Genomic DNA, 21,063 nt, shown 5'->3' with positions numbered 1-21,063 from the left:
GGGTACGTACCCGGGGGCTCCCTGCCCTGCCTCCTCTGCTGCTCAATGTCTCCGGCCACCTCCCCTCGACGGCCACATTCATCCGAGCCGTGCCGTGACCCCAGGGGCAGGCCCCAGGGTGGTCGTGACGCCCAGAAGTGCATGGCATGCTGAGTAGGGACAGCTGGGACCCTGTGGTTCTAGGGTGCTGGACTCCTTGTGTGGCCAGCTGCCTCCATTAGACTCAGTGCAGATGCCAGGCCCTGCTGGCTCCCTGGTGCACTCTGCAGCTGAGGGAGTTTCCTGGGCCCTTCGTCCTGACCTCCAGCCCCTGAATGTGCAGCCCCCCCCCCCGGGGGGGGCCTCATGAGCACGAGAGGTGGGTGGGCAGGGAGGCCCTCTAGCAAGGAGGGGATGATAGAGCTGTGCTGGCCTGGGAGAGCGTGAGCAGGGCTGGGGCGCTCCTTCCCGTTTGGGGTCTCCCTGCTGGCCTTTGCTCTACTGGCATTTCCCTAGTGGGTAGCCCCTTGAGAAGAATCCGGATTTCACCCTGGAAACCTCTTTCCGAAAACTGTGGGCCCTGGAGGACACCCTGCCCCAAGCCGACCCAGACTTTGTGACCTTGGGCAGCCAAGTGCTTGCCCAGGGGACAGGAGTGTGTGTTTGTGAGACCCCTCCCCTGGCTCCGCATGGCTGTGGGCGCCCTCTGGTGGCACGTCGGCGAGCTCCTGGTTCCCTTTGTGATCCTCGGTTTGGTTTCTCTGTGGCGTTTGGGAATCCGCCCCTCCAGGCACTTTGCAGTCTTCGTTCTGTGACCTTGCTCCCTCTCCTTCATCCTCCCCCCTGCACTCTCTGTGACCTGAGGGCCATTCTGAAAAGGGCCTGGGTTACCCGTTTTTTCTAATTGTCTTTCACTGGGACTCTTACACCTCTTACCACAGTCCATACACACAGCCACACAAGCACATTTGTACATAAGTTGCCAGCATCTTTTTCAAAACATTTGCTTTCTACTCAAGCCCTTGGTATGAGCTCCTCATTTTTTCCCCTCCCTCCCCCAAGAACCCTTGATAATTTATGGGTTTTTTTTTTCATGACCGCAGTCTCCTCTCACCCACTTTTCTGTTGTCCGTCCCCCTGGGAGGGGATTATATGTTGATTATTGTGATTGGTTCCCCCTTGCTCCACGCCCCCTTTCCTTTACTCTCCTAGGGTCACTACTCTCCTTATTGGTCCTGAGGGGCTCATCTGTCCTGGATTCCCTGTGTTGCAAGCTCTTATCTGTACCTGTGTACATGTTCTGGTCTAACAGGATTTGTAAGGTAGAATCGGGATCATGATAGGTGAAGGGGAGGAACCATTAAAGAACTAGAGGAAGGTGGTGTGTTTCATTGGTGCTATACTGCACCCTGACTGGCTTGTCTCTTCCTTGTGGCCCTCCTGACGGGGTGTCCAATTGACTACTGATGGGCTTTTGGTCTCTACTCTGCCCTTCCCCTTATTCACAGCATTTTGATTTTTGTTTTGTTGTATGTCTTGGATGCCTGATACCCAATTCCATGAACACCTCATGATCACACAGGCTGGTGTGCTTCTTCCATGTGGGCTTTGTTGCTTTTCAGCTAATTGGCCACTTGTTTATCTTCAAGCCTTTAAGACCCCAGATGCTATATCTCTTTTGATAGCAAGGCACCATCAGTTTTCTTCACCACATTTGCTTACGCACCTGCTTTGTCTTCAGCAGTTGTGTCCAGGAAGGTGAGCATCACAGAGTGCTGTGTCAGTAGAATAAAGTGTTCTTTCATTGAGGGAGTACTTGAGTGGAGGCCCAGTGTCCCACTGTTGCAATAATACTTTACAAATAAGCATATGTACATAGATCTATCCCCTATCATTGTATATAAGTGTATTTACATATGTACATGCCTATATTTAGGCCTCTATCAATGCCCTTTGCCTCTTGGTTCTCTATTTCCTTTGACTTTCCTCCTGCCCCGCTATCATGTTTGGCCTTCATTCGGGTTTTGGTAATTCCTCTCGGCTACATTGCCCTTGATCGAGCCAGCAGCCCTTTCTGTCAGCATCGCCACCAGCCCTGCTGCCCACAGCCAAGCTGGCCAAGGGGCCCCTGGGCTACAGGCTGCCTGCTGGACCTGTGTCCTCCTGGACCTCCGTCTGGCCCGGCAGCCTGTGTGCTCAACAGCACTGTCTCATGGGGCTGCACCAAGACCGTGGCCCAGCAGCTCTGAGGGCCCTGGGCGCTGCCACCCATTGACAGCGGGGGCTGAGGAAGCTGCGAGATGTCGAAGGTGATGTGTGTCATCCATCAGGAGAGCCCCCCTGGCCAGCAACACAGAGCAGGCATGGGAGCTCAAAAGCCCGAGGGGGCAGCAGGACTACGTCCTCCCTGTGGAATCCTAACTCAGACAGTGGCTGCTTCACTGGCCCGGGGGCGGGGCTGCCCAGGCAGTGCGTCTCTCTCTCTCACGGGGACTTTGTAGTATGCAGCACTTAGGACCACGGAGGCCACCGCTCCTCCTCCTCCAGCTCTGAGAACCTGGGACGGATGGACGGACGGACGAATGGACAGCCAGACAAACGGGTGGTCGGAGCTGAACTACCAGGGCACAATGTGTGAGCTCCTGACTCCAGCAGTGAGGGAGGGAGGGAGGCAGGCAGGTGGCTGTGATTGTTTGGGGGGAGCCAGCTGCCTTTTGCCTTGTATGTGTGTGTGCATTGGTGGGGTGTGTGTGTGATGCTTGTGTAGGGGTATGGGTGTGCATGTGAGTGAGGTGTGTGTTTGTGGGTGGCGTATGAGTGGGAAGTACATGCTTATGAGCAGGTAGTGTAGCGTGGGGATGTTGTGCATGGGTGTGTATGATACATGTGGGTTGTGTGGGGGGCAGGGTGTGTGCCTGTGGGTTGTACGTGTGGGTGTCTCACACTCATCTGGCAGTGCCCCTCCCCTCGGTGTAGCTTGGTGCTGAGGCCATGGAAGCATCCCCTGGCTCTAAAAGGGTGCCCTGGACTGAGCACCTGGCCGCCTGGGTCCCTGAGGCTCCGGACCAGGGACTGGACCCTCCAGAATATACCACTGGCTTTGAGGGTGGTGGGGGCAGCAGTAGGGGGAGGGCATGGGGGGGCAAACCCGCCCTGCGAGTTGGTGACAGGTGTGGGGCAGGGCCCAGGGGTACAGCCAGGGGAGCCCCAAGAATGTGCTGGAGGTCAAGTGGAAGACAAGTGCTGGGATTAGGCCTGGAAGGCTTTGGCAGTTTGAGTCTTGTACTGAGAGCTGGGGTGTCCTAGGGGACCTCAAGCTGGGAGCCAATTTTTTCCCCAAAAACGCTGCCTGGTGCTGGGGATAGGGGGATGGCCTTCAGGAAGGACAAGCAGGGCACTAAGGCCAGAGAGGGCCCCCCGGGCCTGTCAGCACCCAGGAAGGAAGTATCTGGAGCTGGACATGTGGAAAAGGGGTGCTGAAGGAGGCCTGAGGGACAGTTGGTACAGGTTGATGGGGAGGTGCCTGAGGCCACCATGAGACGGCTTCCCTTCTGGCCAGACTCTCAGGCTCAGGGAGTACCTGGGACCCCACCAGCCTTGTTCTTTTTCTGTGGCCTCCAGATGCCCGGCATGTGCGGATGTGGGGACACGACTGAGCTGCCTTGAGGGGCTGCTGGGTCCCCTAGCAGAGTCTTCAAGGGACAGCCAGTGCAGGGCACAGGGTGACCAGGAACACCAGGCCAGCACTGGGTCTTGGGAGAAAGGTCAGGCCAGCAGGCTGAAGACCACCCCACCCCCACCCCCCACCCCCCGCCCAGGGAGACACCTAGCGAGAGCCCCAGTGAGGCTGCACGGGCCAGAGTGTGGGGCAGCCCAGGTGGAGGTGGGAGACTGGGCAGGGGCAAGGGAGACAGACAGGAGGTCAGGCAGGGCAGGAAGAACATTCAAGAAAGGGATGAGGGGTTCCTTCCACCAGAGTGGGCTGTAGAGCCAGGACGTGCACAGTGTGGCTGATGCTTCTCATGTTCCTGGGGGTCAGGCACGGGGACACCAGACTGATGCCCCACAGATGACAAGATGGACAGTCACAGTGATGCCAGAGCCCCCTAGACTTTAAAGAGTGACACGCTGGGCCCTGAGGAGTCATTGTCCACCTTATGTCCTGGGGCCCTTGCCTGTGTTGCACATGGCGTGGGGAAATAAACCAACCGGCTTCTCAGTGTGGCTGTCTCCACTCCTTGTGTCAGGAGCTGGGTGAGACGCATCCCCTGTACACGCTGGGTCTCCTCACGCGATTTGTTCAATCCAGTCATTCCTTGGGCAAAGGGTAATTGCTTGTGATGGATTCCAGGGCTGCCCCAAGTATCCCATAATGCGATAACCCCCCGGCGTAACCAGATCAAGCCACAACAGAGCCAGGCCGGGCGGCCATGGCTGCATCCCATGGTCCTCTCCACATGGGGAAGGGAAGCCCATCCATCATGACTGACTGCCGGGAAGCGATGATGGAATTACCCAGAGCATCTGCGGGTACATGCACTGGGCCTGGCACTGCGCTCTCACCCCGTTTGCCAGCTGGTGGCACTGGGAGCTCGGTGGCCTTCCCCTCCCAGCCAGCAGGGCTTGGCTCCAGCCCTCTCTGACGATCAGCCAGACTGTGCAGCGTTTGACCCCAGGAGCTAATCTAAGAACCAGGCTCGGTTCTTGGTGACATCCCCCCAAAGTCAGCAACTTCGTGTGTGACTCCCAGGATCCCCTGCAGCAGTCAGGCCTGGGCACTCATCTGGCCGACTGACGGGGCCCTTCTGCCTGCAGGGGGCCGAGTGAAGACATGGAAGCGGCGGTGGTTCATCCTGACGGACAACTGCCTCTACTACTTCGAGTACACGACGGTAAGCGAGGGTGGGGTCGGGCCAGTGGCCCAAGTGTGGACCTGGACGTGGCTTCTCTCCCGTAGGATAAGGAGCCCCGGGGGATCATCCCACTGGAGAACCTCAGCATCCGCGAGGTGGAAGACCCCCGGAAACCTGTAAGATGCCAGATACCCCCCCTGCCGCGAGTCGAAGGACAAGCGGCTGGACGCGGGCGTGGCCCTGGCTGACGTGTGCTCCGTGTCTCTCCCTGCCAGCACTGTTTCGAGCTGTATAATCCAAGCCACAAAGGGCAGGTGATCAAGGCCTGCAAGACAGAGGCAGACGGGCGCGTGGTGGAGGGGAACCACGTGGTGTACCGCATCTCCGCGCCGACCCCCGAGGAGAAGGAGGAGTGGATCAAGTCCATCAGGTGAGTGCCGTGCCCGGGCACCTGCCAGGGGAGCTGCCTGCCCACGAGGCCCTGAGCCTGACTCCCCCCACTCTCACCAGAGCGAGCATCAGTCGGGATCCTTTCTACGACATGCTGGCCACAAGGAAAAGGAGGATTGCCAATAAAAAATAGGCGCTGCCCTGGCTCCCAGGTGAAAGAAGCCAAAACCCCACAGCAGAAAAAGGGGCCGCGGCGCCCTCCTGGGATGTCCTCCGGCACCACTCCACGCACAGCCTCGGGGCTCGAGGCGGTCTCCTTGTCCCCCAGAAGACTCACCGAGGCCCTGGTTTCTGTGCCGGCCTCAGGCCTCAGGAGGAAGAGACGGTGGGGGCCGGGCGCCAGGCTGCGCGCACTGAGACCGAGGAGGGCGATGGCGTCCTGGGACCGTCGCCACGGGTGGGTGTCCGGAGTATTCTCCCTTCCTGCTGACCTTTGTGTCGGGGCCAGCCAGAATTGCTGCACGAGGACCACGATGGTGATGATGGACAGACGGACGGACGGACGGACGGACGGACGGTCTGGGACTGGGCTGCCACCAGCCACGCCCACACTAGTCACACCAGAAGCCGCCATTTTATAGCAACACAGGAAAGGAAGAGCTACCACTTTTTTTATTCAGATTTTTTTCCTCAGATATATAGGATTATAGCTTTTATATGCCTTTTTATATTCTGAAATTATAATGAAAGATACTTTCTAACAGTAGTATTTTTAGACTGGCAGCTATAAACTTAACTCCTGGACACAGCAGATGCTGTGCACTGAAAATATATATGCAGCACCCAGGGGGGCCTGGCAAGGGAAGGGCTGGTGCCAACCGGCTGGTGCCGGACTCACCCGCCATTGGCAGGGAGGGAGGGACCCGGGACTCTTGGGGGTCACAAGCACTTGGAGATGGGGGGACAGGGCCCCCTCATGTGATACCGCCTGGGGCCGCTCTGACTTTCTTGCCCCCACAAATTCCTCCTTGCAAACACTTGCCGGAAAGCAAATCATGAAGTACCAATTATGCTTCGGAGCAGGGTGGCCACACCCCAGCCCTCAGGCTTTTTCCCTGGACACACAACTGCAGTGTGGTTGAGACCACACAAACGTCAGCCCGACGTGGGTCAGGCTGGCTGGCTGGCTGGCTGTGGACCACATGCCTGCCCCTCTCTCTCTCAAGCTCTCATTTCCTGATCTTGATGTAACATGACCGAATTTGTTAAGGTCGTGATTGACTCTGGAGCGGCTTGCAGTGAAGTGATAAGCAGTGCTCACCTAGCCTCGACCATGTTTTCTGAGACCTTGACCCTCTGCATTGGCCGAGAGCAGGCGACAGGCCAAGAGCGTTGTCTAAACGCGGCCCTGGTCTAGACCAAGCCAGCTCGGAGCCCGCAGGAGCCAGCCAAGAAAGTACAGCCTGAGGCAGAGGTGGGTGCACAGGGAGGGGGCTCAGCCCTGACGTGGGGTGCCAAGTGGTGCTTTGGAGCTTCAGAAGGGGCTGGGTGGCAGGGCCACACCCTTGGAGGCGCCCCTTCCCATGCTGTAACTGGCCCAAGAAAGAGGCCTTGGCCCAGGGTCGGTGACCACTGCCCTCTGCCAGCCTTGACGCTCAGCTGGAGGGGCAACCCCTGCCTCCCAAGCTGCTGAGTCGACCGAGACTGCGAAGGGGCTCCCAGCCCGCAACCCTCCACGCCCATTCATCAAACCCACTTTTGTTGGTGTCATCCCAGGCTTTCCGGCCTTGCGATTGTACCAGTACCTCAGATCTGCACCTGTGGTTTTGAGAAGGCAGTAGTCGGCGTTCTCAATGGGCCTGACTGGAATTATGCAACTCTGCTTCGTCTTCCACGGCCAGGGCAAGGTGGGGCTTGCTCGGTCTGTTTCGAGCCCAGGATGACCACTCTCATTTCCCCATGCCCCCCCAACCCCCACCCCAGATGTGCCTCAGGGCGCAGGCTGTTTTGTTTGGGCTGTAGCCTCAGATGCTGGGAAGCAGGAGCGTGGGGAGACACTGGGGGGTGGGTGGGTTGGTTTTCTGCTGTGGCTGTCTGAGGGCTCATTCCTGGCCAAGGCTGCTCACGGAGCTCCGCAGACAGGACACGTGGTGCTTCCAGCCCATGTGACACACCGCCCAGTAGCCCCAGGTCTCGTGGACAGGCAGGCGTTAGCATGGTGGGCCCACAGCTGTCCTGGCTCGGGAACGCTCTCCCGGCCACGGCAGTCACCTTGTCTCCTCACGTGGGCAGACCTGGCTTGCTTACGCGACCTCCAGCCTACTTGGTCACGTCCATTCTTCCCGCCCAGCCTTGCAGCTCAGTGCTCAAGGTAGCAGTTCCACCTCTGGACGAAGACACGGCTTCCTCCAGAGGCACGGGGGTGGGGAGGTGGGTAGGGGCCTTCGGCATCCACCGGCACTCTGGCTGGCTGAGTGGACTGACCCTGGGCCCCAGACAGACGCCCGTGTTGCAGGGCCAGGTGGTGGTTTTGTTGTTTGGGGAAGGGGGGAGTGAGATGTGGTGCACCCTACAGGAGCTCTGTACCATGAAGCAGCACTGAGTGCTGAGCCCGCAGTGCCTCCTGCACAGGCTGGGCTACGGGTCTATGGTAGACCAGAAACTACGAGTTGTGCTTTTTTTTTTTTTCTCAAAACATTTCTATGGACAGCCAATGTAGTTAGTATGTATATAATGTATATAGACATGGATTTCTGTAATGTTTGTTCCTCCGTGTATATACTTCTACAACTTGCATGAAGAAATCCTCTGTGCTTTGGATCTTGTCGGAGTCCATGGTCGGTCAAACCGGAAAGGGTGTGGCTGTAAAGACGCTGGCTCAATAAATGCCCATGTACTGCTGAACGAGACCGGCTCGGGCTGGGTTCTTTGAAGCATGCGGTGGCCTCGGACGAGGACGGGGGGCAGGCCAGGAAAAGAGGCGACTGACAATGTTTAATTTGCTGCCATTTATATACTATATAAATTTTACATGCTGTATATTTACAGTGGGGCAAGTGCTTTTTAATCTTTAAAAAAACAAAGATCAAACTTGAGACATCTCTGAACAACGCAAACGGTATAAACCATAGAGATTATTCAGATAACGTACTGTATCACATACAGTTTTCCCCACGCCATCTCCTGATGCAGGACCGGTGGACTATAAGTGTATCACAGTTGGATAGCATATCCATATTAAAATAAAATCACAGTATGGATTTGTCTGTAACTAGGAACGTGAAGGGACCAAGCGGAGGCCTCGGCCGCCTGTACCATAGAGTCGAGACAAGAGACACTGTATCAAAAAGGTTCAGTAATAAAAACATACTGTGGGCTTTACAAATAACGTCTGGGTTATACATTCATAATGTAAATACTCATCATAACTGGTAAATTGATTGGAATAGTTCCACAAAGTTCAAAAACAGAACTTGTCTATAAAATACATCTTCAAATCTTGAATACAACTAAAATAGGAAGCAAATTGGTTTCTAGTGTTGGACATGACAGAGCACAGACGGCTCTCAGCGGTCTGGCCGAGCGCTGTGCTTCTCTTAGGTCTTTGAACTTCAATACGCCCACTGTCGGCGGCGGGTCTGTGATGATCCCACGGCGGCCTGGCTGGGCATGGAGCAGGCGTCCAGCTGGGAGGAACGAGACATGAACTACGAGGAGTCAACCTGAGTCTGTGAGTAAGCAGCATTTGAGATGTTCTCGTCCAGGGCAGTATCTTCAGGGTGAGTTACACACAATGGTCAGCAGTCGTAGAAAGTGTTCATCCATTTGGGATCAGGGCAATTAAGAAAACATAAAAACTGAAAAAAAACCAGTTCTCCATGGTAAAACCTGTACAGTATTTACTAAAGAAGCACCACGCAGATTTGAACAAGGTTATTTTCTATGTTTATAATTTAAGCTGGGTTGGGGATGGCTTCAGTTGAACACGTTGAATCTGAAAGACAAGAGGCAGCGGCGTTAGCCACTCGGGGGAGGCAGTTTGAGCAGAAGAGCGTAGGGGGTCGCCCACACTTGCCTGGGCGCCTGGGCCCAAGCTGGTCCCTAGGATCCACCTCTGCTGCCTGACGCTTGGGCTTCTCCACTAAGAGGCTTAGGTCTCTTCCCTGTGGGCACAGGCAGGAAGCAGGCTCGTGTACTGCAAATTAATCATCTGGAGAAAATTCAAAATTGATCCAAACCCCATTGCTTTCTAAAGGACATAGTTGAGCAAGATCTGCTCCAGAGCAGTAGGGGTCCCTACTGTCCCCTGGCCCGGCCACAGAAAGTGCAGGGGAAGAGCACAGACGGCCATCTTCCTGGGCCACACACAATGTCCCGGCCTCCTGGAGGGAGGCCACAGTACCCATCCACGAATCACCGCCCCTCAAACAGCACAGCTGTTCCGGCCTCCAGGACAACCCTGCGTGTGGGGTCAGTGCCCTCGCCTGGCACTGTGCCACTCAGTGCTCTGAGTAGAGTTCACCTTGGGGTGGCCAGGCCACATGTACAGAAGCCTGAGGGGAGAATAGAGATCACCACCTCACTCCTCCCCCAGGCCTGGCCCTGGGGTTCACCAATTATCAAATGACCCCTCCTGACTCTCAGGCGGTGGGTGTGCCTGCCTGTCTCCTGCTAAGGGTGGGCTCCAACCTGGCAGCGCCAGGAGAGCTCAGGTGGGGCACGGGCAAGAACTGGCCCCGGGTTTTCTGGGGACAGAACAAATGTACTGTGGACAGGTTCCCTACTGTTCTCCCCAACCTGTACCCCTTCACCCAGCTCCTCAGCCAGGCAACAGCACCCTGACATTTCTTTCCCCATGAACTCTGTTCTCCAAGTCCCTTACCAGCCCTGTCAGTAAGCATGTCTCTCTCTCTCTCTCACACACACAATATATATATATATAAAAGCAGCTTACCATAACTATCGAATTATTTTTAGGCCAGAGTTTTCAATCACCTAGAAAACAAAGGTTAGGACAGTTTAAAAATGTTGTACAATTTTGTGTGCATATTTAAATGTTTACATTCCACACCGGTGTTCTGGAGTGTGCTGAGAACAGGCCCAGGTCAGTGAGCCACTTTTCCAAGTGCCTTGCAAAACCAGCACACTCACCTGGTAGGTGAGGGGCCACGTGAGCAGGAAGCACCTGCAGCCCCACCAGAAAGGCCAACACCAAGCGCAAGGCAACTGACACAGGTGGAAGGGACAGAAGGCTGGGCAGGGGCAAGAGATGCAGGACTGTCAGAAAAGGATGTCTATTTGGCCTAATGGGAAGGGTCTCCTTTGAGGAGGGGACACAGGGCAGGCCTGGCTGGCTACAAACTAAACAGCCTTTGGTACCAGTGACAGCCAGAACGACCATGTGACACGGGAGCTGGAGACCCGCCCGGGCAGCACCAGGGACATGTACTTCTCACACAGCCAGAAGGCGGTCCGCCTGACGCCCACCGAGACAGCACAGCAGCTGTTCCGTCCCGCCACAGCACTGCGGCGGGGAGCCTGTCACATGAGCTGCACCTTGAAAACTTCATGCCCAAGGAACGAGCAGTCACGCATGTGCCATGAAACCCCACCCCCACCTCACAAACAGGCAAATGTACCGAAACCCAGTGGGTGCCGGGGTTGGGGAGTCTGTGTGTGGGGTGGTGAGGTCATTTGGAAAAGGCCAGCCAGGGTGGGGGCCTCACTGCTAAGTCCCTGCAATTCAGGTGCAGACACTGGTGAGACGCATGTTTCTCAACACAGACGCGCACACGGCAGCCGCTTTTACTTACAGACGCTGGAAACGGGCTGGCAGGCTGAGCCCAGGCCTGTTGCAAGCTGACTGACTACCTTCCAAGGGTGTCCACCCTCACTGCCTTGCCAGGGTCAAGGGTCCGTGATGGCAAATTTGAAAGGGGGACAGGGGGGCGGGGGAAAGCAGATGTGGACCCGCTCCAGGAGATGCTGTCGAGCAGACAGTAGGGCCAGGTTGGGAAGCCAGGAACCCAAGCCCCACCACAGCCTGGAAAGCCCCTCAGCCCAGGCTGAGAACGAATGCTTCCCAGGATTCGGTCATCGACCGGTGAGCGAGATCCCACTCAGAACGCCAGAGGCTGGCGGAACCTCTGGTTCCAGGAGCTAAAACCTTGTGAGCAAAAATTGTGTGAAGCATTCTTGCCTTAAAGGAAGCACCTGGCTGGCATGGTGGTCACCTGCTCGGCTTAAGGCTGGTGGCCTGACCCCACCCGGCCGTGGGGGAGAGGTGGCAGTCAGCTCTGGGCCTTGGGAACCCTGAGGGGCCACCTCCTGTGGCAGAGTCGCTAATAGTCGGAACCCACTTACTGGCCCTTAAAGGGGAAACACTGGGGGGTCCCAGAGTCCAGGTTCTCTGGCCTTGGGAACCCTGAGGGGCCACCTCCTGTGGCAGAGTCGCTAATAGTCGGAACCCACTTACTGGCCCTTAAAGGGGAAACACTGGGGGGTCCCAGAGTCCAGGTTCTCTGGAGTCTGTGCTATGTCACCTGGGCTTCCCGGGCACACTGAAGGGCCAGGGCCCACTGTCCACACTCACCCTGTCACAATGCAGTGCAGTCTCAGTGGGGGCGGGGACTCTCACGCATTGTGCCCTTCCACATCCTTTGTAGATTTCGTCCCCGGTCAATTGCCCTCATAACTACTTTACTTTTCATGAGAGAGGTTTTCCCTGCTCTGAACTCTTACCCTGGCCGCACTCAGAGAGACGACCCTTGTCATCCCGGCCTTCCACCCGCAGGTGTCTCGTCTTCTCTCGGCTGGGTCCCAGGCCCTCCAGAGGCAGGCCGGCCGGGAGCAGGCAGCTGCCCTGGGCCCGCCGCACAGAGTCTGCAGTCTCAGAGGTGGGGACCTTGGGCAGGTGGGGTTCAGAATCCCTAACAAAGTCCTCTGACTTCCGTGAGTGCCTCTTCTTTTTCTTCTTCTTCTTCTTGTGTCTGTGGAGGTCGGCATCAGAGCCCGCGGCCGAGAGGTCTGAGTCCTGCTGGTGCCTGTGGAGAACGAACACCCAGAACAGCGCCGTGAGCGGGCGGGGGACACTGGGAAAACGCGCACAGGACGGGAAATAGACTGTTGCCATTGCAGGCCTGCTCCAGTCACACCCTCCTCCTGGAGCTTCAGGCCGGGCCCCCCGCCCACCCCCAGCTCTTCACTTGCTCCCCCCAGGTCTCTCCAACCTCGGGTGTGGGGTGGGGCATCTCAGGCAGTGCTTCCAACAAGACCAGGGCCCTTCTGTCGCTTGTCAGTAGTCACCCACCCACACGTGGGTTTCTGACTGACCCAGGGGTATGGAGGCCAAGGGCGTGTGGGCCCCATCTCCTGCCACTGACAGCCCTGGAGGGGGGGGGCTCCACCCCATCTGGGGAAGGAGAGCGAGAACTCTAGTCAAAGTCTGACCACTCTGAGCTGCAAACACACTAGCAGGAAGGCGCTGGGCTGCTCACTCAAGGTCAGCTGTTTAAACCAACAGCAACTTTTGGGGAGAGACCCCGTGAGCTTCCAGTCTGAGACCCACGGGGTTGCTGTGAATCCGCATCAGCTCGATGGCATGGAGTTTGTTTTTGGTCCCGGGTCTCTCACACCACCTCCCTGGAGCGCGGCTGCTGGCACCGACTCTCCAATAGCCTTGGCTCTGTGGGTCATGCGCCCTAGGGTCACACGCACACACGCTCATGTTTTTGCATATTTCACACACTAGAAGCCTAGAGCAGTGCTCCCAAAGTGGGTGGTACCGTGGGGGTGGGGGGCACGGAGGAGCACTGGCATGATGATGCCTACACTTCATCTTGAGTGATGGATGACAGGACAAATGTTTCTAGTGGCCAAGGGGAGACAGGGTCATTTCTCTTCTGAAAAGGGGATGGCAGGCCAAATCCTACGGGGAACCCATGGCCTAGGGCCAGCCAGCGCCACTTCTGGCTGCACTGGGCAGACATGGACCGTGGGCCAGCACTGCTGCCAGGCCCAGAAGTGAGCTAGTGCCTCATGGCGGTGGCAGCGGGCAGTGGTCAGCCAGGCACCAGGAGGTGAGCTGGGGTAGGACCACTCAGCTGGGCTTCAGACACCTGTTCCAGCTGTGAAATCTCAACGCCCCAAATGAAGCAGCAGCCAAGCAGTCACGCGTGCACTGCAGCCATCCCTCACGTGTCCCGTCCCTTCCCTCAGCCCGTGTCCACCCTGAGCCCCGAGCCCTACCTGGAGTCCCGATCGCGGTGTTTGTCTTTGGATTTCTTCTTCTTCTTGGACTTCCTGTGCTTCTTCACCTTCGGCAACTCAAGGGGTTCCTTGGGCAGGCTCCTGCGGTCTCTCCTCTCGGCGTGGCTGCCACCCAGCTCCACGCTGCCATACCGCCGCTTCCGAGACTTGCTGTGCTCCTGGAAGCGGGCGGGCAGCGGGCAACTGAGCTCCTCTGTGCCAAGTGGGCCTTTCTCGGGGTAGAGCGGGAGCATGTGGGGTGGGCCTGCCCGGGGGCTGCCAAAGGGGTGCCGGTCCTTGTCCTTGTCCGGCAGCCTGTGGCCCTTGCGGCCCCGGTAGTAGTCCTCACAGGGCCGGCTGCTATAGGCTGCCATGCGGCCGTGCTCCCGCTCGCTTCGGAAGGCCTTCCGCTCACGGCCATCACGGGCCGAGGACAGACTGTGCCGGTCGTGGTAGTAGCGACACTTGTCCCACCGGGCCTTCTCTGGGTAGGACTTATCCCGGCCCCAGCAGTGCTCGCTCTCTGAGTGGTGGTACCGGCCCCATTCCTGCTCTGAGCCGCTCCGGAGTCGTGGGGGCGGGTGGCCATGCCGGCCCAAGGAGTGGCGCTCGCTATGAGCCGGGTGCTGCTGGCTCCCGCCGCAGTGCTCGGCCTTGTGGTGGTCCTGCCGGGGCCGCTCGTGGGCGTGGGAGAGCCGCTGCAACTTGGGGGCCGGCTCCTCCGTCTTGCTCCTGCCCTCCCTGGCATATTCACCACTGGAGGAGCGGTCCCGGTGGTTCCGGTAGTGGCCCCGGTCCACTTTCCGGAGGCTGCCCATTTTCTCCTTGGCCGGAGAACGGGCTGCAGCTCTCTGACCAGCCTGGTTCTCATCTCCCCGCACAGCAGTGCCTGGCACAGGGGCATCCTCCGAGGGATGTTCAGGGAGTGGATCTAACCGGAGGGAGGGCAGCTCTCGGGGGGGCCCACCAGAGCTGCTAGCGAGGTCCTCCAGGTCCCGGCATTTCTCGCGACTGATGAAAACCACAAGTTTATGCTCACGCTCATGATTGAGGCTCAGGGAAGGAGCTGGTGTCCCCTCAGACGCAGTGTCTGCCAACGCTGGGCCCCAAGAACTCTCTAGTGATGTCCCGCTTCCATCTTGGGATGGTTTCACCTGATCCACAGGTATGTCTCCAGGGTCACAGGGTTGAGTGTGCAGGCCGTCCCCTAAGGGGCTCTCAGTGCTTGGCGTGGGCTCCGGGGGTGTCGCAGGGGTGTCGACTTTGGTGGACTGGAAACCGGGCTCCGAATGAATGGGCGGTGATTTCTGGGACTTGCTCCCAAGACATGGAGCTGCCTCTGGGGTCTCGCTGGGGTCCAGAGGGCTGCTGCTGGCCACCACAGCGTCATCAGCATCAGGAACCTCAGCGGGGCTCTTCTCCACTCCCGCCACACTGCAGCCCCCACCCAGAGGAAGAAGAAAGGCAGGCAGTTAGCTTGTCTGCATCCTGACACTGTCGCCAGCTTAGAGACCAGCCCTTCAAAACCCCCAGGTCCCAAGAGACCCCCTGCTCCACATATCTGGCTACAGCCCAATATGGGCCCTGTCATCACTACAGATTTTTTTTTCTCTCCCTCACTGGATAAAAATACTAAGCTTGTGTCATGTCTGCCTCCTATTGCCGTTTCCTAGCCCCCACGGTTCTGCACTTCCCAGTCCTCCTCCTGAACATCACAGCTCATTCCTCTAAGTCAGTGGGTCGACACGGGGCCTGGAGCTGAACAAAGCACTGTTCTCGCCTTTAAACTTTGTCTGGCGTCTGAGAGCTCCCCGGATTCCTAGAAACTATGAGGAGTCACAGGCCTTACAAAAGGCACTTTCTATAGTGAGTGAGCCTGCCTCCACCTCCTTCAGGGAGTGAGCCTGCCCCGTGAGATTTTGCTACTATCTCAGGACAACAGGTCCCTGCCAGGAATCAGTCACCATCCTGTGGTGGCGTCACTGTTGAGAAGGGAGACCCCTGGCCCGAACACACCCATGCCATTGATGCTGAGGAGCTGGTCGGCTCCCCGTCCTGGGCTCCAGGGTCTGCGGAGCACAGGGCTGAACCAAGAAGGAAACAACAAGGGTCCCCATGTGCGTGAGCCCAGGGCCGGGGGGCTGCCTGTCCGGCTAACCACCTCACACCAGCACTCCTCAGGGAGGGCAGGCCACCAGCTAAGAGCCAGTTTGAAAATGGGGGCAGCACTTGGGGGCTGCCACGATGGTGGACTCCACAGAAGAGGGCACCCCTCAATCATGAATTAGTGTCCTGCACCTTACACTGCTGGCAGCCCTGCGAGTGAGCCCCTGGTCACAACAGTGTTCATACAACGTTCATCGATCATGTTTGTCCAGAACCACTGGGTGAACCCAGAGCCAGTGCAACTCAAGTCCGGTCAGAACTTCACAAAATACACGCCTGCAGAGCACCAGGCACTACGCACTGCCCCACGCTGCCTCCTGCAGACAGAGCTGGGCCTGAGGGTGAGCCCCTAAGCCTGGGGTAGTGCAGGCCCCCATAATGACACCACACACCAGCTACTGGCTCTTGACAAGTGCCCTTCCCTCCCAAGGTGGTGTGCATGATGTCAGTACACTGAGTTCTCAAAAATTAACATGGCAACAGATTCTGCCCATGAACTTCATTTCACAATGACACAGCAGGCACCAGAGAACCCTGCCCTAGACCCTTAGCAATGTCTTCAGACATGTGTCTGCTTGATACAGCCACCCCAGACGGTGAGGAGGAGGCAATGCAGGAGAAGAAAACCTTGGGGTGAACGTCCTCATTTCCATGGACTTGACTCATGTTTCCAACCCACTTTTCTAAAAGACAAGTTAACAAATTCCATAGGTACTGTTCAAAGCAGCCCTGATGGTACAGTGGGTTACCAACTAAGCTGTGAACCCCAAGTTTGACAATTCAACCCAGCAGACACTCTGAGGGCAAAAGATGAGGCTGTCTGTTCCAGTAAAGAGGTACAGCCTCAGAAACCCACAGGGCAGTTCTACTCTGCCTACAGGGTCACTGTGAGTCAGCACTGACTCGATGGACAGCTCTTCTTCAAGGAGTCCCTGGTGGCACGGAGGGTCATCATATAAGCTAGCACAAGGGACCCTGCGGCTCAGTGGCCTGCTAGCTGGACTCTTCATCAGTAGGTCGGGGTTCACCCCAGCCACTTGGTGGAAGGAAGGAAGGCGAGGCTGTCTGTTCCCTCGCGGTGGAGTCAGTGTGGACTTGACAACAGTGGGTGAGGACAGCTATCCCTGACGGCTCCACACGGGGGCGCCCGCCGCCCATCAGCTCTCCTTGCTTTACCTGGTCTCCTCCGTGGAGCCTCTCACTTGGTGGCCGAGCTTGAAGGTCTCCAGGACTTTATCTTCCACGAGGGGAGGCAGAGGCGCAGGCATCAGCTAGGAGGAGGAAAAACACAGGCTGTCTCATCTGGGGCCGCCCACAACGAGCCCAAGGGAGACCCTCTCATTGGACCTCCCCCCTGCAGCATGCTCACCTTTGTGGGGAGACCATTGGCCTTAGGAAAGGGGTTGTCTGAGAGCGGAGCGGGCGGGGTGAGGTAGCCGGCACCGTCCAAGGGCAGGCCATTTTCTTTCGGGTTGCTGTCCGCACTGCTAGCACCGTTGAGGGCAAGGGTCCCCGAAAGTCCATGCTGCGAGGCCGCATCATCCTCGGCGTCCCTAGCAGAAGGCCGTGCGTTCTCAGCCGGGTCCAGACCGTTTTCTTTACTGAGGCCCTTGGACTCCTCGTCAGACTCTTCGGACGACTCGGCGCCATAGGGGACCAGGACGCTGGCGTTGAGCTTGGCCTTGCCGTTCAACACGGGCTGAGGACAAGGCTCACCAGGGCTGAGCTGTGCGGGGCTTTTACTGGAGGCTGACACTGGAGAGGCGTGCGAGGTAGACTGTGCTGGGGAAGAGGTGGTAACGGTGGAGGAAGGGGTGGGCTTAGAAGGGGTCTCCAAAGAGCTGTTATGGAGGCTGGGTTGAGGCTGACCTTGGCGAGCAGGCAGCTTGTTGTGGATACTGATGGTGATTTTCTGTTTCTTGGGGTGTTCTGGAATCACCGAGGCTCTGTTGCCCGGCCAGTTCTGAACAGAAGTGGAAGCATTCACAGGACCAGGCCTGCTGACACTGGGGTTGCCATTAGGACTCGACAGGGAACTGCTTGGCGTTTCTTTCAGGGGCCCCGTGCCGTTCAAGTGAGGCGGGTTCTGTAGAGAAGAAAACCACAGGCAGGTCAGAGTCCCGTGGCAGTGAGTATCACAGAAACAGACCCCAGTCTGGCACTGGCCCAACACGTTGGGCTCTGGGACTCGGCTCCCACCCCTGAAACTAACTGCCCTTTCTTTCCCCTGGCTCCCCAGCACCACCTGTCTCCCAGGTCATACTCTTGGACAGGCAAATGTCTGTCAGAGTGAGAACTAGAGCACAGCCCAAGCCAGGCACCCCCACTGGGCAGAGACTTATTGGGGGAGTGGAAAGGCAGTACAGGAGGAAGCCAAAGAGCTGTGAGGCAGGCAGAAACAGAAGGGGCCAAGGCCAGCCTGCCCTCCAGGCCCTTCAAGCCCCGCCTCTCACCCCACCTTGGTAGGCTTCCCATGCCCAACGACAGGGCGTGCTTACCCAAGGCCACTAGCCAGGGAAAACCTCACGAGAAAACTGGTTCAGAGGTTGATTCTAGCTGGTTTTCACTGTTTTCTTAAATTTCAGAATGACTTACTGTCCTAAACGTGGACTGATTCACGTAAAGTCAAAGAGGCTAATGAAACAGCAGTGACTGCCCTGCGCTGCCCCCCACCAAGAACCCTGAACCCTGCCTGCTCAGCCCCTAGAGGAACCCAACCCTGCCAGGGCAACTCCTGATTCCAAACAACCGGAACCCCTCAACCTTTATAGAAAGCTGCCACACCACTCACTGCCATCAAGTCCAGCCTGGGGACAGTATCCCTGTGGGACAGAGTAGAACTGGCCCTGCAGGTTTCTGAGACAGTAACTTTTGACAGGAGTAGAAAGCCTTTTTTCCCTCCCGAGGAGTAGCTGGTGGTTTCGAACTGCTGATCTTGTGGTTAGCAGCCCAACACATAACCACTATGCCACCAGGTCACCAGCAGGTGGGATCAAATAGACGGCTCATGGTGACAGCAAACACCCAAACTCTCCCTGACCATCACACTCACGCTTGGGTTTTCTGCGTATCATAACAAACAAAGGCTGAGGTCCGTGAGAGAGCCTGTGCAGATGGAGACCTGGCACTGCCTGCAAGGAGAACTCGAGGGTTTGAGCTGTAACGTGTACAACTTTTACAAGGTTCTGCCCCGCCTACAACACGTTACCTTAATCACATGGGAAGGGAGCTGTGGGCCAATGAACCCTGCCGCGGCCTGCTTATTGCTGACCACCCGCTGACTGTTGACCGGCCGGGGGGACGACTGGCCCGGGCTGTGGGTGGGATGAGTGAGCTCCCCTCCGTTTTTCACATCGTGGGACCTGCAGGAGAGAACGTAGTGCCCTTCTAGTTACACAGAGTGAGCAGGAGACACACCTTCAGGCCCCACGGCCCCTCAGTCTCCTCCTTGGACAGAGGTGGCTGGCAGGGGTCCTCACCCAGGGATGGTGAGCACAAGTCAAAGTTGAAAACTCACTGCCACTGAGTCAGAATCGACTCACAGTGACCCACCTATAAGGCAGAGCAGGACTGCCCGTGTGGGTTTCTCTCTCCTGGAAGTGGAGTAGGGGGTGGGTCAGTGGTATTTGTTCTGAGGGTACAGCCAAGAGCTGGTCCTCCTTTCATTTAGAGTCTTCTCATTGTGAACATGCCCCATGGAGGCCATGAAGAATGCCCGGAACAGACCACAGGACACGGCCCTCGCCCTGCGTCTGGCTGCCTGGGGCGAGCACCGATGCAGGTTTGGGGGATGCATGTGCCTTTAGTCTGTGGGGCTTCAGCAAGATTCCAGTGAACGCTCAGGCTGCCCGCCCCATCGATACTGACACCATTCCAAATAAGCCAGAGGGCGGTATCCACACTACCTCCAGCAGCTGCATCAAGAGATACAACGTTTATGCGGTTGCTGGGCTTTTCAGGAGCATTGTACCTGGAAGCACTTCTCAGACTTTTCCAGAAGGCCTCCTTTCTGGAAATGGAATGGCAAGTCAGAGGATACACCCAGTGTGGAACAACTGCTGATGCTGACAGAAGGGCTGGCCCAGGAGCTTGGCCCTGCCCCTGCTTGGAGGAGGGAGGGGCTGCTGCTCAGAGACCCCCACACCAGCCCCACCCCCACCAGGTCCACCTTGGTTGCTGCCTACAGCTAAGCTGTACCCCCACCCCACTTGCCAAGGAGCTGGGGGCCACAGCAAATGCCCCAGCACAGCCAGAGCTCCCTAGCTGCTCACCAGGGGCTTGCGCAGCAAAGCTACTAATGTAGCTGCTGTTTCAGCCCGACTGCCGGCAAGCCTCCAAGTCAATCCCGCCTCCAAGCGACCCCACAGGGCAGAGCGAGCGGGAGACTGTCAGTCTTTACAGGCACAACCAGCCTCATCTTTCTCCCGGGCGGCTGGTGAGCTTGAACCACAGACCTGGCAGTTCCCAGCCTGGTGCTTAACCCATGGCATTCTCAATCCTGATGGAATTTTCCATGAACTCTTTGAAGCTCCTTAGCATGTGTGTACTGTACACACATATAAAAATCATATCTGACGTAACAGAAAATCTGTTTGCATGACGTACCTGATATAAAAGAGAACGTAAGCTTGTTGACTGAGTACCGATCTAATGTCACTGGTGGAGACGATGGAGTCGTTCATTTGGTACCAGAGGCCATTGCTAGCCTGCAAACGACAGCCAGTAAGACAGGTTAAACCTCATTAGACAAGAAGAACGTGAGAAATATGGGCAGAGGCCCGGCCCCCAGAAGGCCGGTGCTCTGCAGCGTGGGTCCCAGAAAGGCAGCAGCAGGCCCCGCGAGGCTTACTTTTATGTAGCAGAAGTAGTGGCCAGCGTGGCAGTTGAAGCCAGTGTGCACCAGGACTGCATAGAGGACGTAGATAATCGGTTCTCCGTTTGGTTGTGACATGTACGGTCGGATATCAAGATACTCAGGATATTTCACATCCTAGACAGGGTGGAAGGAGGCAAAAGAGCATCGTCTCTGGAGGCCCCGATCAGTCCACCCCCCGCTCTGCTGGCAAACCCAGCCACCCGAAACCCAGGCCTCTGCCATGGTCCACAGGACATGTCGTCTGGCCTCGCCCCGAGTCCAGGAGTATTTGGCGCAGCTCCACTAGTGCCATCTAGCACCTGGAGCCACATCCGAGTGTGTTCTGCAAATCCACCCCGGAGACAGGAGGAGGAGCAGGAGGACAACGCTGGATTTGAGACATCGTGATTTTTAATCATTCAAGAATGGACTGTTTTATTTTCACTGCACGCTACTTTCCAAGCACCTTCAGTCTTTAGGAGGTGGGGATACCATGGCCACAGTCAGAGGACTGCGATCAGCATGGTCGCCTCTGAAGGACTGTGCTGGAGAAGGACACTGAATCGACAGGAG

The 21,063-nt window shown here is 57.1% G+C and overlaps 2 protein-coding genes across 2 annotated transcripts in view; one reads left to right on the top strand and one right to left on the bottom strand.

Annotated features, from left to right (window-relative positions):
* CYTH3 (cytohesin 3) overlaps positions 1-8,126 on the top strand; it is an 82,459-nt gene extending 74,333 nt beyond the window's left edge. Inside the window, exons 10-13 of the mRNA XM_075527529.1 lie at positions 4,795-4,871; positions 4,937-5,008; positions 5,108-5,262; positions 5,343-8,126. Coding sequence (XP_075383644.1) covers positions 4,795-4,871; positions 4,937-5,008; positions 5,108-5,262; positions 5,343-5,415 — 377 coding nt within the window. The 3' untranslated portion in view covers positions 5,416-8,126. The remainder of the gene's footprint in view (positions 1-4,794; positions 4,872-4,936; positions 5,009-5,107; positions 5,263-5,342) is intronic.
* Positions 8,127-8,229: 103 nt separating this feature from the next.
* The window catches only part of USP42 (ubiquitin specific peptidase 42), a 38,382-nt gene continuing 25,548 nt past the window's right edge, over positions 8,230-21,063 (bottom strand). The window contains exons 10-18 of the mRNA XM_075527528.1: positions 20,485-20,625; positions 20,241-20,341; positions 18,844-18,997; positions 17,005-17,721; positions 16,812-16,906; positions 13,470-14,903; positions 11,964-12,265; positions 10,177-10,217; positions 8,230-9,216 (exon numbers count right to left, since the gene is read on the bottom strand). Coding sequence (XP_075383643.1) covers positions 10,210-10,217; positions 11,964-12,265; positions 13,470-14,903; positions 16,812-16,906; positions 17,005-17,721; positions 18,844-18,997; positions 20,241-20,341; positions 20,485-20,625 — 2,952 coding nt within the window. The 3' untranslated portion in view covers positions 8,230-9,216; positions 10,177-10,209. The remainder of the gene's footprint in view (positions 9,217-10,176; positions 10,218-11,963; positions 12,266-13,469; positions 14,904-16,811; positions 16,907-17,004; positions 17,722-18,843; positions 18,998-20,240; positions 20,342-20,484; positions 20,626-21,063) is intronic.

Source organism: Tenrec ecaudatus, chromosome 12 (genome assembly GCF_050624435.1).
Source record: "Tenrec ecaudatus isolate mTenEca1 chromosome 12, mTenEca1.hap1, whole genome shotgun sequence".
NCBI classification, from domain to species: Eukaryota; Metazoa; Chordata; class Mammalia; order Afrosoricida; family Tenrecidae; genus Tenrec; species Tenrec ecaudatus.
The sequence above is the reverse complement of the archived record's forward strand: the minus strand, read 5'-3'. Positions and strand labels throughout refer to the sequence as shown.